At 36.7% G+C, this 15,242-nt stretch overlaps 1 protein-coding gene across 2 annotated transcripts in view; it reads right to left on the reverse strand.

Annotated features, from left to right (window-relative positions):
- Window positions 1-15,242, reverse strand: part of WWP1 (WW domain containing E3 ubiquitin protein ligase 1) — a 112,148-nt gene that overhangs the window by 2,161 nt on the left and 94,745 nt on the right. For both annotated transcript variants that reach the window (XM_044245365.1, XM_044245364.1), the window contains exons 21-24: window positions 13,365-13,485; window positions 8,418-8,522; window positions 5,416-5,512; window positions 4,908-4,980 (exon numbers count right to left, since the gene is read on the reverse strand). In XM_044245365.1, the coding sequence (XP_044101300.1) occupies window positions 4,908-4,980; window positions 5,416-5,512; window positions 8,418-8,522; window positions 13,365-13,485 (396 nt within the window). The remainder of the gene's footprint in view (window positions 1-4,907; window positions 4,981-5,415; window positions 5,513-8,417; window positions 8,523-13,364; window positions 13,486-15,242) is intronic.

A 15,242-nucleotide genomic window follows, 5' to 3' on the forward strand; every position in this document is an offset into this window, starting at 1 on the left:
AGAGAGCCCGATGCGGGACTCGATCCCAGGACCCTGAGATCATGACCTGAGCCGAAGGCAGCGGCTTAAGCCACTGAGCCACCCAGGCACCCCTCAATTCCCACTCTTAAGTGTCCAGTGAAATAGCTCTAGTGTAGTTACAATCTTTCTCTATTTTCATTTTCTCATATAGAAAGTTTTAGGTTATCCAGGTTCCCTCCTACCACCCCATCAGCCCCAACTCCTCTGTAAGAGACAGAACACCTGATGAGAGCCTTTTGAAACAAGGCAGCCAAATAAAATGGTGTTCTTCTCAGACCACTTTATTCTCTTTGTATGAGAAAATTAAATGGTAGCAATTAAGCAGACCATGTACTTTCTCCCCTTCCCCCATTTCATGCTTCCAGGTACAATGATAGCAGAGGTCAACAAAATATCTTTCAGTAGAGTTCTAGGCTAAGAATCTGTCACTTTCTAGTTCTTACATCTTTCACATAAAGCCTTGTCAAATTCTGTCATTCTTTCATCACATAAAGCCTGGTCAAACTCCTTCTTTCTACTGAATCTCTAGCCTTATAGCATGGCCAGAAATACTTTCTTCAAAAGACATGGCAGTTTAAAAAAAAACCTTTGCTGTGCTCTCTTTGGCAGCACATACACTAAAACAACAGAGGTTAGCATGGTCCCTGCACCAGAATGACATGCAAGTTCATGCAGTGTCCTGTTAAAAAAAAATATATATATATAAAGCTTTGCTGCTTCTAATTCCTATGGATTGAAGGTATGGGGGAAGGAAGCCTGCCATGCTGTTTGGTACAGCCCCCTACCACTTACTTAATGTTCTCCAAGCATAACACATACTTTTCTGTCTTATGACATGTTCTACAGCTCTTTCATAATGTGGATACCTTTTCTCACTAAGAATCAGTCCAAATGTTAGAACTTCCTTCCAAGAATTATCCTTTCCATAAATTCTTTTTATTTCTATTTTGGCACTTACTTTACTCTGTATGATGACTGACTGGTTTCTTACAGTAGGTTCTAAAACCCATGAGGGGCAGTCTTCCCTACTCTCCCAACATTGATCCATTTAGTAAATGTTGAATTGAACTACATAAGAAAGTAGATTACTTGAAAACATCCAAAACAGGGTTCTGTTTTAAGACATCAGTGACAGGATGGAGACAGACTAAAATCTATTCATCTTTTATTGAGTACTTACTATGTGGCTATCAGAATACTGTTTTAAGTTTCAGTTTAGCTTTTTGTTCCAGCTTTGGGTCAAATTTGCTATTTTTACTTTGTCTATAAAAAGGGAAGACACTAATACCTTTCCAGTGGATTAATGGATTAAGGAAACAGTACCCTGTTGGTTTGCTGTATCACTGTATATAGTCTAACGGAACCACTGCTCTGCAAGTCAACCACCTCAATAAGCAGCAAAGCATTGGAGGTGACAGCAGAACTCCATCTGAGAATATCAAGACTACTTTTCTCATAGACTGTAGCACTGCTTACCTTAGTCACTACTAAAAACTCGAGGGTCTCTGGATCATCAACAGTATTCCACCCATCTGAATGAAATTCCCACCTCTTCCCTGTCCTCCACTCAGATATTCCATCCTTCTAAACTTCTGTTTTATGATTTGCAGTTTTCTACAGTCTGAGTAACTCCTCTCTTGCCTTAACTAAAAATCCAGCTAGTCTGAAACGTAACATTTCTGCAGCCAATCAACAAAACTTTTCTCCTCTGAGGCATGCACAATCTAGCTATGCAACCTTCTTTCTGAACCTTTTGCTACCCTGTTAACTTCTTGGTCATATTCCTTTCATTCACTGAAAGCTTTGGCACCTGGTTCATGTCTCCTTTCATTCTCTTGGATGGTATGCAACAGCCACGCATGGCCTTCCAGTTCTCATCTTCAGTGACCTGCTCCTCTATTTGTTACTAACTTCAAGATAACACCCTGAACCTTGTAAAGGAAATTTCTAATTAAAGGAAATGTCTAATTAAAAACTCTGTTCTGTCTTTACAGCTTCCTTCAATTAAAATGGCAACCTACTCGCCCGTTACTTTCTCACTGTCCTAGCCTGTCTTCAGACTCTTCTATCCTTACTTCGTACTTAATCCACAGCCCCGCCTTATAAGCAGTACCTTGCAAATACTTTTAAATCTGTCTGTCCGTCTTTTGACCTTACTAATCAAAACTCCTAAAACCATATGAATTCAGCCTTCTAGTTTTTCACTCCTGGGACCTTAACAGCTGAAAGTTACTGGAGGGGAGAATCCTACAACTAGACAGATGGTGTCACTTTATAAAGTTCCAAGTAGGCAGTCCAATGTTGTGCAGCATTTTTAGTTGTATTTTGCTAATAAATCTGACAGCTCTTTCTTTCTCTTCAAAAGTTTTTCTTTCTTCATTCTTAGCAGTGACCTCATCTTACACTTTGAGAAAAAAGAAACCAACAGTGGTAACTATAATTTACATCAAACTTTTCTTCCTCTCCTATTACAACAACATAAGTGTTCCTGTTTGATATTTATCAAAGTCCAATTCCTTAGCTTATACTAAGCATCCCAATTCTTTTCATCTTTCTTGAACAACTATCTCCTTTGGTTAAGGACCTCGCCCCTGCCTCAACAGTTTCTCTTATTGGATTTACCAGTTTAATCTAGGCTGTTCTCAATTTTTCTTTGTTGTTGTTATGATCCCTTTTCACACTTTACATGTGCATTTGTTGCACTGTATATGAAATTTTATCCCACATAGATATGCAGTTAGAAAATAAAGATGTACTCCAGTAATTTTTTTCAGGTAATTGTGGCTGTCATTCTTAGATACTGTATTAATTTGACAAGGTAACACATAATCGAGTTCTGAAATCCTACCAAAGAACTTTTTCTACCTACTTCCATAAAACCCAATGGTTTATCTTATACTCTGAATACATCTTTTACCCATGCGTGAGTTTTTAAACTCATGCACCAGTCATTTGGAAAGAACAGTTCACCAAGTTATAAAGTATTTCCAAATGTTGACACAGTTAATTATGTAATTAAAAATTGGTTAAATCCCACCAATCTCATCAGAAGAGTTTTGAGAAGCTTTCAAGCTCATGGTGGTTGATATCTTTGAGTTTTCCCCCAATTTTTTTTTAAAGATTTTATTTATTTATTTGACAGACAGAGATCATAAGCAGGCAGAGAGGCAGGCAGAGAGAGAGAGAGAGGAGGAAGCAGGCTCCCCGCTGAGCAGAGAGTCCGATGCGGGGCTCGATCCCAGGACTCTGGGATCACGACCTGAGCTGAAGGCAGAGGCTTTAACCCGCTGAGCCACCCAGGCGCCCCAAGTTTTCCCAAATTTTAATTTTTTACCCAAAACTTCAGCTTTCATAATTGCCAACAAATGCTGTCTGTTGTTTTCTTTGAAGTGATAAGCTTATTACTTCATTACTTTTCAAGAAAATGTCTGCCAAGTAAACAGTTTTGGCAAAAAGAGCATTCCATTAAAAAAGCAAGCTGGGGGCACCTGGGTGCCTCAGTTGGTTAAGAACCTGCCTTCGGCTCAGGTCATGATACCAAGGCCCTGCGATCAAGACCCAAGTAGGGCTCCCTGTTCAGCGGAGAGCCTACTTCTCCCTCTCCCTGCTGCTCTGCCTACTTGTGCTATCTCTCTGTCAAATAAATAAATAAATAAAATCTTTAAAAAACAACCAAAACAGCAAGCTGGTTCAGCTTTCAACTCAGCTGCTAAGATCTTTCCCCTCCAGACAACCACAATTCTCATGTGTAGAAGTGCTTTATGCAGGCTTCCCATTCTGTCTTACAGTACATTAAAAAGATACATACTCAAGCATCAAGATTTAATTGTTGTTGTTTTTTTTACTGCTTCAGAAGAAAAATCATGAAAGAAACTGGCTCCCCCTAACACCTTGCTTTAAACTGCAGTTTGTGTGCAGTGTGTGCAATGTGCAGTGTTGAAGAACAGAGACAGCATTTTGGTGCCACTGTCTTGATTTTTGCTGAGGCACTAGCATTTTTACCCACTGTTGCTTTTGTACCTGTTAAGTTCAAGTGTCAAACAATAAAAAGGCAAGTAAATGCTTAGTATGAAAATAGTTCTGACCTCCTGAAAGAACCATTTATCTCCTAAAGCTATCATCATCTTTTGCCTGGATGACTCTAACCATTCTGTCAACCTTTCTCCCTGCCTTCAGTCTCGAATCTAATTCCTCCCTCCTCTGTTGCCAGAGTGATTTTTCCTTAATCTCATTAATTGCTATTTAAGCCTCTTCAAAGGCTTCTAATTGCCCCTGGAGTGAAATGTAAGTTCCTTATAATAGCCCATAAAGCCTACATAATTTAACCGCTGCCTACGCTTCTGAATTCTTTTTATCCCTACCTCCCCTCATTGACTGGCATTCAACCAGTCATCTTTCATTTCCTTGAAAAATGATTTCTTACTCCAAGGTCTTTGGAATGCACTTTTCCTGTTTATTCCTGCAGCAAGTTATTTATCAGACTCAAGCATTATCCTTCCTGAGAACTCTCCCTGACCACCCAATCTAGGAGGTTCCCTCTAGTTCTTTTTATTTCCTTTGAAGGACCTTCTTAGTATTCAAATAGTTGACTTGTCATCTGTGTTCCCTTCCCCCAGTGGAGTACAGACTTCATAAAAGGCACTTTATTCAGTCTTATTTTATACACAGTAGTTATTCTGAATACTTGTTTCATCAATGGATACTTATCTTACTATAGTAACCAAGTAGAAATCATTCCGAAGTTAAAGAATCCCATATTAGTCTATTCTAAAAACTGAAATTCTAGCTACTTTAATGAGTAGTAACTTAAACTGGGTCTTACATTAAAAAAAAAAAAAAAAAGTTTCTGTGGCCTTTGCCTTCCTATTTAGGATTCATGAACTTACCATGTGTGGCTTCTTGGTAACCAGGTGTCTTTGCCAACTTTTTCAATGCAAAATTTTTGAGGCCCATTACTTCCTAAACCAGGAAAATAAGACAAAATTTATCTGGTTCTTTAAAGTTTTTGGTTTTGACAACAAGCATATAACACAGTATGTCACATAATCCTATGACTAATACAGAATACAATGTAAATCACTTCTGTCTAGAGAAGCTTCTTAATGCTGCAGAAATCCAGCAATAAGAAATCAGAGGAAAGAGAAGTAGCTCTAAAGAATTTTGCTCCCTTCACAATCACCCTAAGGAGCAAAGCAATGGCCAACCAGACTAGGTAAGCAGCATCCATTTTTGTCTTATAAATGTAGTTGATATTAACCATTAAGTAGTCTTTCTTCTGGTAGATACTCTATAGAAAGCTGAGATGCATATCCTTAACTTCAAGTCTATTGTGTGTCTAAAGCCATTATTATCACAAAATTATCTACAGAGAAACTGCAATAAAACTGCATTTACCCATGAGCTCAGCAAATCCTCCTAGAGGTAAACGGCAGGTTCCAGTGACAAACTGTAATAGTCGCATCCTTACTTCATTGTCTGTCTCCTTCACAAACTGTGTAACAAAATCAAACTTACTTTAATATAAATGCTAAATTATTTCTAGTACTTAAAATAGTAGACATTTAAATTAGTCTTAAATTTCTTTGAGAATTTATTAAGGTTAGGTATATGTTAAGTACACTATGAATCTTGAGTTAATCCTCACAAGTATAGCACTGGTTGTCCACTACTATTAGTTTTACATTCATCTTATGGAGAGGAAAATGGGAGGTTCAAAAGGTCATACCACTAAAAGGTAACAGATGTTGATCAGCCATCGTATTATAGCTTACCATTATTTGGGGCTCCTGCCCAGCTCTGTACCTATGCTTTTTGTGTGTTCAGCACTTCCAGTAATATTTGGAGATAGATCATTAGCATCCCTACTGTATAAAAATAAGCTAACAGAGGCCTCAAGAGATAAAACTTTGTCTTTCTCAAACTACTAGTAAGTGGGAGAACATGTGAACCCCAGTCTCATCGAGCTCTAACCCATTAATCCTGACCTGAGTCAACTACCCTCCTCTCCGATACGTTACCAAAAACGAACACTACCCCAACTGCCATTCTCAATGGTCTGTGGCCTTTTCTCCCACCAAATGCTATTTCCTCAATTCTCTGGATTCTTTGTACTTGGAAACTTAAACGATGCGTCTTGTTAAAATACTTGGTAATTTACTATCTTTTCAAAGAGTGACCTAAATGTATAATGTAGTGGAATATAGATTTGAATTTGTCTGAGTATCTTGTAATAGAAGGCAAGTGAGTTTACGGGCCAGTCTGAGAGTAGAAATGTATCTTAAAAAATAAAAATTACAAAAAGTAAAATATAATTTAAGGATAAGACAACAATTGCTAATGATGATCAAAAACATTTCTGTATAGAACTGTGCTGAGGTACACACTGCATCCAGACATAAGAAACAAAGCTTGTTACCACATCTGACATAAACCAACCCTTCTCCTCAAACAAACCCAACCTGGAAAACACAACTATTCACTTGGATTTACATGACGCTAAGCTCAAGCTCCTCAGGTTCACATACAGATGTCCAAAGGGAAAGTCAGGGAACACGAAGGAGTGAGAAGCTAGTAAAGAGCCTAGAAAGGAAAACTGTAGACACCTGACACCTGCATGCATTCTGTATGTGATGCAATTCAGGTATTTGAGGCCTGAAAATGGATCTATTCCTACTTTTTCCTTTTTTATTCATTCACTTATTTTTTTTTTGCAAGCTCTATGCCCAGCGTGGGGCTTAAATTCATGACCTTGAGATCAAAAGTCACATGCTCTACCCACTGAGCCAGCCAGTCACTCCTTGTTTATTTATAACAGGTAACAGACACACATAGTACACAGTGCAGAATTCAAAGGTAGTAAAAGGTAAACAGCATCAAGAGCACCTTTCACACCTCGTGGCCAGTTTTTTCTCTACCTTTTCAGAGATACTGTATTCACCTGACTTTGAACAATGCAGGGATTAGAGGAGCTGACCTCGGGTGCAGCTACAATCTTCGGAAAACCCACATACAACTTTTGACTCCCCAAATTTTAATTAATGGCCTATTGTTGACTGGAAGCCTTGCTGATTACATAAATAACACATTTTTTTATATATATATACTATATTCTTAAAATAAAATAAGCTAGAGGAAAATTTACTAAGAAAATCCTAAGGAAAACACACTTACAATACTGTGCTGTAAAAAAAAAAAAAAAATCAACATATAAGTACACTGGCATAGTTCAAACCCTCAAGGGTCACCTATTCTAGCATATACTTTGAATATGGCACATTATATACACACCTTTCCCCTTTAAATTGTATAGAAACGTCTCATTCTCCAATATTTTTGTTAATTTGCATTAAAAAAAAGTGAAAGAATGATTATAAGGTACAGAATTATAGAACAGGTATATTATAATTTATTTACTCAGTCCTCTCCCGGTGGACATTTAGGTATTTGAAGTCTGTTAGTATACCATTAATGGTACAAAAAGTACTCCATCTAGTATGTGACATTTTGCATACATTGAAGTATATCTATAAGATAAATGTGCAGAAGTGTCTTACGAAAAGATTCCACTTCTGGAAAAGTCTTTCTCTAGTAATAAAATCCCAGGCTTAGTTTTCACTTGAAAATGAAAGTTTAGCATATATAAACCTGAAGTTCAGTCACTGAATTGCTCTAATGAGTCTTAATTAGCAGATTTTTGTGAGTATCATCCCTGCCTAGAGATTTTAAAATTCTTTAACACACAAAATGCAAAATCTAATAAAGTGTGCTTCAAGATTAGTATGCAAAACTTGGATGAGACCACCCTATTATAGTTTAAGCTAAAATACCAACAAAAGAGAAAGGGAGTAAGGGAGAGAAAGAAAAAAAGAAGTAATTCTTGGGCATTATCCTCTAGATTATTCTAATTCACTAGCGTATTATCGCCTTCAAGTAACTGCATTGACTTTCTCTTTAAAAAAACATACTACAGGGAGGCCTGGGTGACTCAGAAGGTTAAGCATCTCACTTTCGATCTCAGCTCAAGTCTTGATCTCAGGGCCAATGGTAAGTTTAAGACCAACACTGGAGTCCATGTACTTCCTCCTGTACTTCCACAATTAACTAGAATTTATAGACTACTTTGATATTATTAGAAAAAATATGCTATACCTACAAGTATTACCATTGAACTACTAAAGAAGATTCTGTCATTCATTCTCCCAATTGAGAAAACAAAATAAGCAATGGAAATTCCTTTAACAAAGGTTCACATATTCAACTTGTGATTTATAATTCAGAGACTAGAAACCTTGTCCAAAGGCAGTTTCAATTTAAAAAATGAACTGTTTTTTAAACCACTGTCTCATGAGAAAACATTTTCTTTGAACCCTTTGTTTCAAAAAGATAAAAGCAAATACCTGCCAAAACCAAATGATTTGCTTGCTGTTTCTTGTATAATGTCGATACACAGTATTTCTCTGCCAATCTGCCAAATCAACCTCCTGCATGCCACACAACATAACCTGGGAAATGAGCACAGCAGCAGATCAAGTACACAGTTAGTGAAGAGAATAACTGTATGACTCTGACTTTCTAATGAATGCCTAGGCACATGCCTAATTATGTGCAACTAGGTGCCCGACAACTAATGATCACAGTAAGCAACTATCTTCTCTATTTAAAGTTAAAAATTAATTTTTCCAGGCTTTGGGAATAAAATAGTCTATGTAAAATTTTCAAATAAGCCCAGTGTATTATATATGGAATGAAAGCTATTTTCAGCATAATGAGACAATCTGATACTTATTTCCTTTCTCATTAACTTTGAGCTACAATTTATATGCAGTAACATATGCAGGTGTTTAGTAGAGTTAGATGCATTTTGACAGATACATACACCTATTTAACTACCACCACAATCAAGATATAAGATGCAGAATGTACCCATTAGGTCCCTTTTTGCAGTCAAAAACACCATCTTCATCTTTGGCTCTAATATATGTATGTATATATGTATGTGTATGTATGTACATACATATGAATATATGTGTTTTATTTCTTTTTTTTTTAAGATATTATTTATTTCAATCTCATGTAGGTGGAGAGGCAGGCAGAGAGAGCGAGAGATAGAGAAAGGAGGAAGCAGGCTCCCCACTGAGCAGAGAGCCCGATGCGGGGCTCGATCCCAGGACCCTGAGATCATGACCTGAGCTGAAGGCAGAGGTTTAACCCACTGAGCCATCCAGGTGCCCCTATGTGTTTTATTTCACTTGAGTAAATACCTAATAGTAGAACTTCTAGGGCATAAGAGGCTGATATATATGTTTAGCATTATGAAACTTCCGACCTCCCCAAGTGGTATTTCACTTAGTTTTAAATCGCATTTCACCGATAACAAATGAGTATGTTTCATATGTTTACTTGCAATCATTGCTTCCTTTGTGAAATGAGTCTTTGACCAGTCCAGAAAATTTTTATCTTTTAACTGAGTTGTAAGTTTTATATATAAATATATATAATATATATGAAATATATAGTAATATAATGAATATATATTATTTACAAAATGTTTATATACAATATTTAAATCTAAAATATAATTATATATGATACATATTATATATGAAATATATAAAAATAAATTATATGAAATAACTAATTTGTAATGAAATCTAATACTTAATTCCTCTCAATATTTAATGTAATAATATATGTAATATAATGTGTGGCTAACTGTTTTGTGTTCTTCCCAAGAAACTTCTGCCCATACTAAGATTTTTCTCCTTTTTTTTCAGCTTTCATATTTACATTTATGTTTTAAATTAATCTTTCTGGGGCGACTGGGTGGCTCAGTCGTTAGGCATCTGCCTTTGACTCAGGTCATGATCCCGGGATCCTGGGATGGAACCCTGAACTGAGCTGCATGCTCAGCGGGAAGCCTGCTTCTCCCTCTCCCACTTCTCCTGCTAGTGTTCCCTCTCTCAGTGTGTGTGTGTGTGTGTGTGTGTGTCTCTCTCTCTCTGTCAAATAAATAAATAAATCTATCTTTAGAAAGAATTAGTCTTTCTTCCATGGGCTAAAATAGGGGGCCAAGGTGAATTTTCCAATATATGGGCAGCTAGTTGATCCAGAAGCATTTGTTTAAAAGATTTTCTCTTTCTCCACTAAAAAATATTAGCATTTGTGTTGAAAATCATACACCCACATATGATAAATATGTATGTGGGTCTGTTTCTGGATTCTCTTCGTGTTCCACTGATGTATTTGTGTATCAAAAATACATTATCTCAAATACTATGGCTTAATAACAATTTTTGAATTCAGATAGTGAAACCCCCAAGTCTATCCTTTTTCAAAATTAATTGCGGAATGCCTGAGTGGCTCAGTTGGTTAAGCGTCTCCCTTCCACTCAAATCATGATCCCAGGGTTCTGGGACTGAGTGCTGCATTGAGAATCCATGCTCAACAGGGAGCCTGCTTCTCTGTCTGCTGCTCCCGCTGTGTGCGCCCTTTCTCTGACAAATTAAAAAAAAAAAAAAAAAAAAATCAGCTTATCTAACACCTTCATATTTCCTTGTAATTTTAGAATCAGCCTGTCAATTATTACAAAAAATTCTTCCAGGATGATGACTGGGATTGCACTAAACATACAGATCAATTTGGAGAGAAATGACATTTCATAATATTGAGTCTTATAGTACATAACATGATGTATTTCTTCATTATTAAAGTCATCTTTAATTTTTCTGAGCAATGTTTTGTGTTTTTAGGTAGCTCTTGCATGCTCTTGTTTAAACTTGTTTATTTTTTGGATACTTTATTACATAAAACTTTAAGATTTCAATTTCCAAGTGTTGCTGGTACACAGAAGATATACTTGATTTTTAAATTACTGGCCTTCTATTCTGTACTCTTGCTAAATTCACTGTTATTTCTAGTAGGTGGTTTTGTTTGTTTTTTGGGGTTTTTTTTTTGGTAGGTTCGTTACGATTTTCTAGGTTGACAATCATGTTATCATCCATGAATAAAGGCCACTTTTTACTCCTTTCCAGTCTCTATGCTTTTTATTTCTACTATTGTCTTACTGCACTGTCTGCGCCATCTGGTACAATGGGGAATATCAAGGTTGAGGTTAGGTTGCCTTCTTCCCAACCTCAATATGAAATATTCACAGTGTCACCAATTAGAGTGCTGTCAGGGTGTATCTTTTTTTGTTGATGCCCTTTAACAAACTGAGAAAGTTATCTTCTAGTATTCCTAGTGTGATGATAGTTTTTACAAACAATGATTGTTATATCTTCTCAGTTTAAACAGATTTTAACTTATAAAGAGCCAGAACTATGATAACCATTATTTGGAATAATGATATGCATGTCCATTACTGTGATATTTTTCATGATTAAGAAAGATGATGACTGGAAGTAAAAGAGCAACAGACTAGGAATAACAATCAACATAAAGCAAAACAACAAAAACACCCATATTTTCTCACAGCTCTGTACTATGAGCTAACGCCAGATCAGTAATCTACAAGAGCTTTAGTTTCTTTATGTGTAAAAGTAAACTATCATATGGCCCAACTATTTTACAGGGTTATGTGTGAGACAACTGTAAACTCTACCAAAGGCTATATAAAAGTATATGCCTATTAATATCCTTTTACGTCTACTGTCTTAGTTTCATCTGTGCTCTAATATTGGACTCTGGCCATGATGGTTGCTCTTTAACTAGGTAGGCCTCTAAAATAGCTTTTAATGGGTGTATGGAATATTTTATGCATTTTGAAGACAAAAATTATTTTCTTCAGATTCTTAATTCTGTGATTAAAAAAAGATGAATAGTACTCTAAAAAATATCTTCCATTTTATTCTTCTGATGTGTTTCTGCTAATCTTACAGTCAAGCTATTAAAAGAAAGAGACGTTCATTAACCAGATTTATAGAGTCTACATTATCATCCAGTCTCAGAGTCCTGATTTTCATGTACTTGCTGGTTTCCAGAAGGCTAGTTTCTATATAGTATTACTGTATATAATATGTAATGCTAATTTTTCATATGCACATTTGAGTATATGAACAAAACAAGTTTCTTAACAGAGAACTGAAGTTGGCTAAAGTTAAGATATTGCATCCAAAGGAGGCAGAGAATACCAAGGAATACCCTAATGGCCCTGCCTATGTTCTAATCTATAAGGCAAAAGAAGACTTAAAGAATTCACCATAACTAATCATTAGAGAAATATGAATCAAAACCACAATGGGGTTATCACCTTACATCCATGAGGGTTGGCTACTGTAACAAAGCAAAGCAGAAAATAACAAATGTGGGCAAAGATGTGCAAAAATTGGAATCTTTGCACACTTTTGGTAGGAATGCAATATATGGTATAGCCACCACGGGAAACAGGGGTAGTTCCTAGAATAAATACAGAATTACTTTATGATCCAGCAATACCACTCCTGGGTATATACCCCAAACAACTGAGAACAGTCTTTAAGAGATATGTAAAATATCCATGTTCATAGTAGTATTACTCACAATAACCAAAAGGTAGATGCAAACCTAATATCCAGTGACTGATGAGTAGATAAACAAAATGTGGTATATACATATAATGGAATATTACTCAGCCCTAAAAAGGAAAGAAAGTCTTACACATGCTACATGAATAAACTATGATGACATTAAGTGAAATGAGCCAGTCACAGTAAGATGAATACTGCACGAGATCACTTACAGATTCTCAACAGTAGTCAAACTCACAGTAAGTAGAATGGTGGGGCCAGGAAAAGAGAAAAGGGGAGTTGCTTAATGGATATAGAGTGGCAGTTTTGCAAAATGAAAATCCTTGAGACTGGCTGCACAATAATGTGAGTAATCTTAGTATTATGGAATTGTACACTTAGAAATGTTCAAAATGGTAAATTCTGTTATGTGTATTTTACTCTCTCCCATCCCCCAGAAAAGAATCCCCCAGAAAAGAATTTCTGATATACTTCTAAAAAGTCTAAACACAATTAAGACCACTAAGAACTTATGACCTAAAGAAACAATCTCTGGGGCAACTCCTCAGAAAACCAAAATTTCAGTAAGTTCCTCAAGTTATTAATAAAATAACACTCTTCAGGCTCCCTAACAATAGGCACTGATTAGTGTTTTTGTACCTATGACATCATTATGATTCAGAGAACTTAAGACCATCACCCCATGCTAGGATTTCAATCCCCCCTGAACACTGGCATGAATAAGAGGATTCAAGACTATGCCACATAATTTAAAAATGTGTGGACATCCTCCTGCAGAAGCACAAAAACAGTTCATCCTCCTAGTAACATTTCCTAAATAGCATAATAAAAAAGCTTCACCTCTAATTCTTTCTCATCAAAGTACTGCAGCCATTGAAGAGGGACGACTTCATTGAAACCATCAAGGAAAGCTTTGGTCTGTTCCTGCACTCCTCGAGAAAAACGCCACTCTGTCATTAAACTGAAAATAAAAGTTATTTAAAAATAATTTGTCATGTGAGGTGAAAGCATAGAAACACGAAGTACTTCTGAAATTCCTTCTCTCTTTCCAAATATGTGTGTGTGTGTGTGTGTGTATATATATATATATATAACAATACATATATATGTTGATGTTGTATATGTAAGTAGTTTTAAGAGTTAACACATGCTTCCCCATGAGGAAATCAGTTCCAGCACATCAGCAGCTTAAAAGGATGCTCTTCAAAATAGTACGTTTTTTGTCAGTGAAACAGCCACATTTGAGCACTTATTTCCTGTACATGTATAAACAAATAATCCCAAATAGTGTGTGCTGACACAGTAAGGGAAAGGCTACAGTCATTCAACAGGTTCTCATTCCATCACCAAGAAGACTTGAGAAGGTTTGAAGCTGGAGAACTGGTTCTCTACATGCTCATTTTATTAGAGAAAACATGAAGATTTCCTACTAAGAGAACAGAAAAAAGAAGATGAAAATAAAACATTCTGAGGAGACATAAAAAGCAGAGGTCGAGGAGGGAAATGTAAGGAAGCAAGAAGGAAGAGAATCTGTATGGCAATGCAGAACCTCCCCAAGAGGCCTCTCACTGATAGTAAATGGGTCTGGAGGTCCCTGAGAGGAACAGCACAGGCTACTGATGAGGAGAAGCCAGCGATACCAGCAGATAAAAGAAAGGCAACTTATCCACATTCCTCTGCTTCTTGGATCATCTTCTCTATTAAGGCAAACCTTTCATCCTTGCCGCCTCCACAACTGTTGTTCATCAAGTACTCGTCCTCTTTTGCCCATGCCCTCAACTCTACGGTCCTGCCCTCTTCCCATTTACCCACATGGGTGCTCAGACTATTATTTTCCAAAACCCTTCCTTCAACCCAGTATTTCTTTTTAATTATTCTCTTCCTCTCTTTACCACCACTCCAATTAAGAGAGTACTCTATATGTCACTGCCTCCACTTACAACCTCCTGTTCACCCAAATTTTAAACCACTGTAATGGTCCGGGACTTTCAACATCTTTCCCAGGGGGAAAAACAAAACAACTTTCTTCATAAATGTCACCAAAGAGCTCTAAATTGTCGAGATGCCCTCTTCAAAATTATTCCTACTGCATGTGAACTTCCTGCACACTGGGCATCAGCATTCCCAAGTCTCATGTAGTTCTTCCCTGGTCAGTATCACCATTCCTGATCTGATCTAACTCAGATGGATCTGATCTAAGTCAGTAAAGGCTACTCCTTTGTTTTCTTTACTGGTTTCACTATTCCAGAAATGTTTATCACTGAGATCTCTGCCTTCTTTTCTCACTATTTACTACTTGAAGATGCCATCCTCAATTACCTAAGTTTTAACTATCATAGAAAAGCCAATAATTCTTAAATTCCCAAATCCTGCTTTCCTCCTCAGATATTAAAGTCCTCTCTCCTTGGATATCCTGCTAAAACATGCCAACTATTAACCAATCCAGAAACCCTAAATACATCATTTGCTGGTATTTTCCCCACTACATGTAACTGGTTATGGAATCTGAACTATTTTATGTCTGTAATATCCTCAATTCCCTCACTTTCATCTCTACAGTGTCTTGTTTCAGGCCTAGGATACTCAATTTCTAGGAGAATGAAAGAGCCTCTGTGTTCTGATCTCTGAGTACTTCCTTCCATTCATTCATTTATCCCTCCCAGTTTGTCCTCCACAAAGATACCAGAATAAGCCTTCCAGAAACCATTCTGATCATCC

Source organism: Neovison vison, chromosome 4 (assembly GCF_020171115.1).
Source record: "Neovison vison isolate M4711 chromosome 4, ASM_NN_V1, whole genome shotgun sequence".
In the NCBI taxonomy this organism is placed as follows: domain Eukaryota; kingdom Metazoa; phylum Chordata; class Mammalia; order Carnivora; family Mustelidae; genus Neogale; species Neogale vison.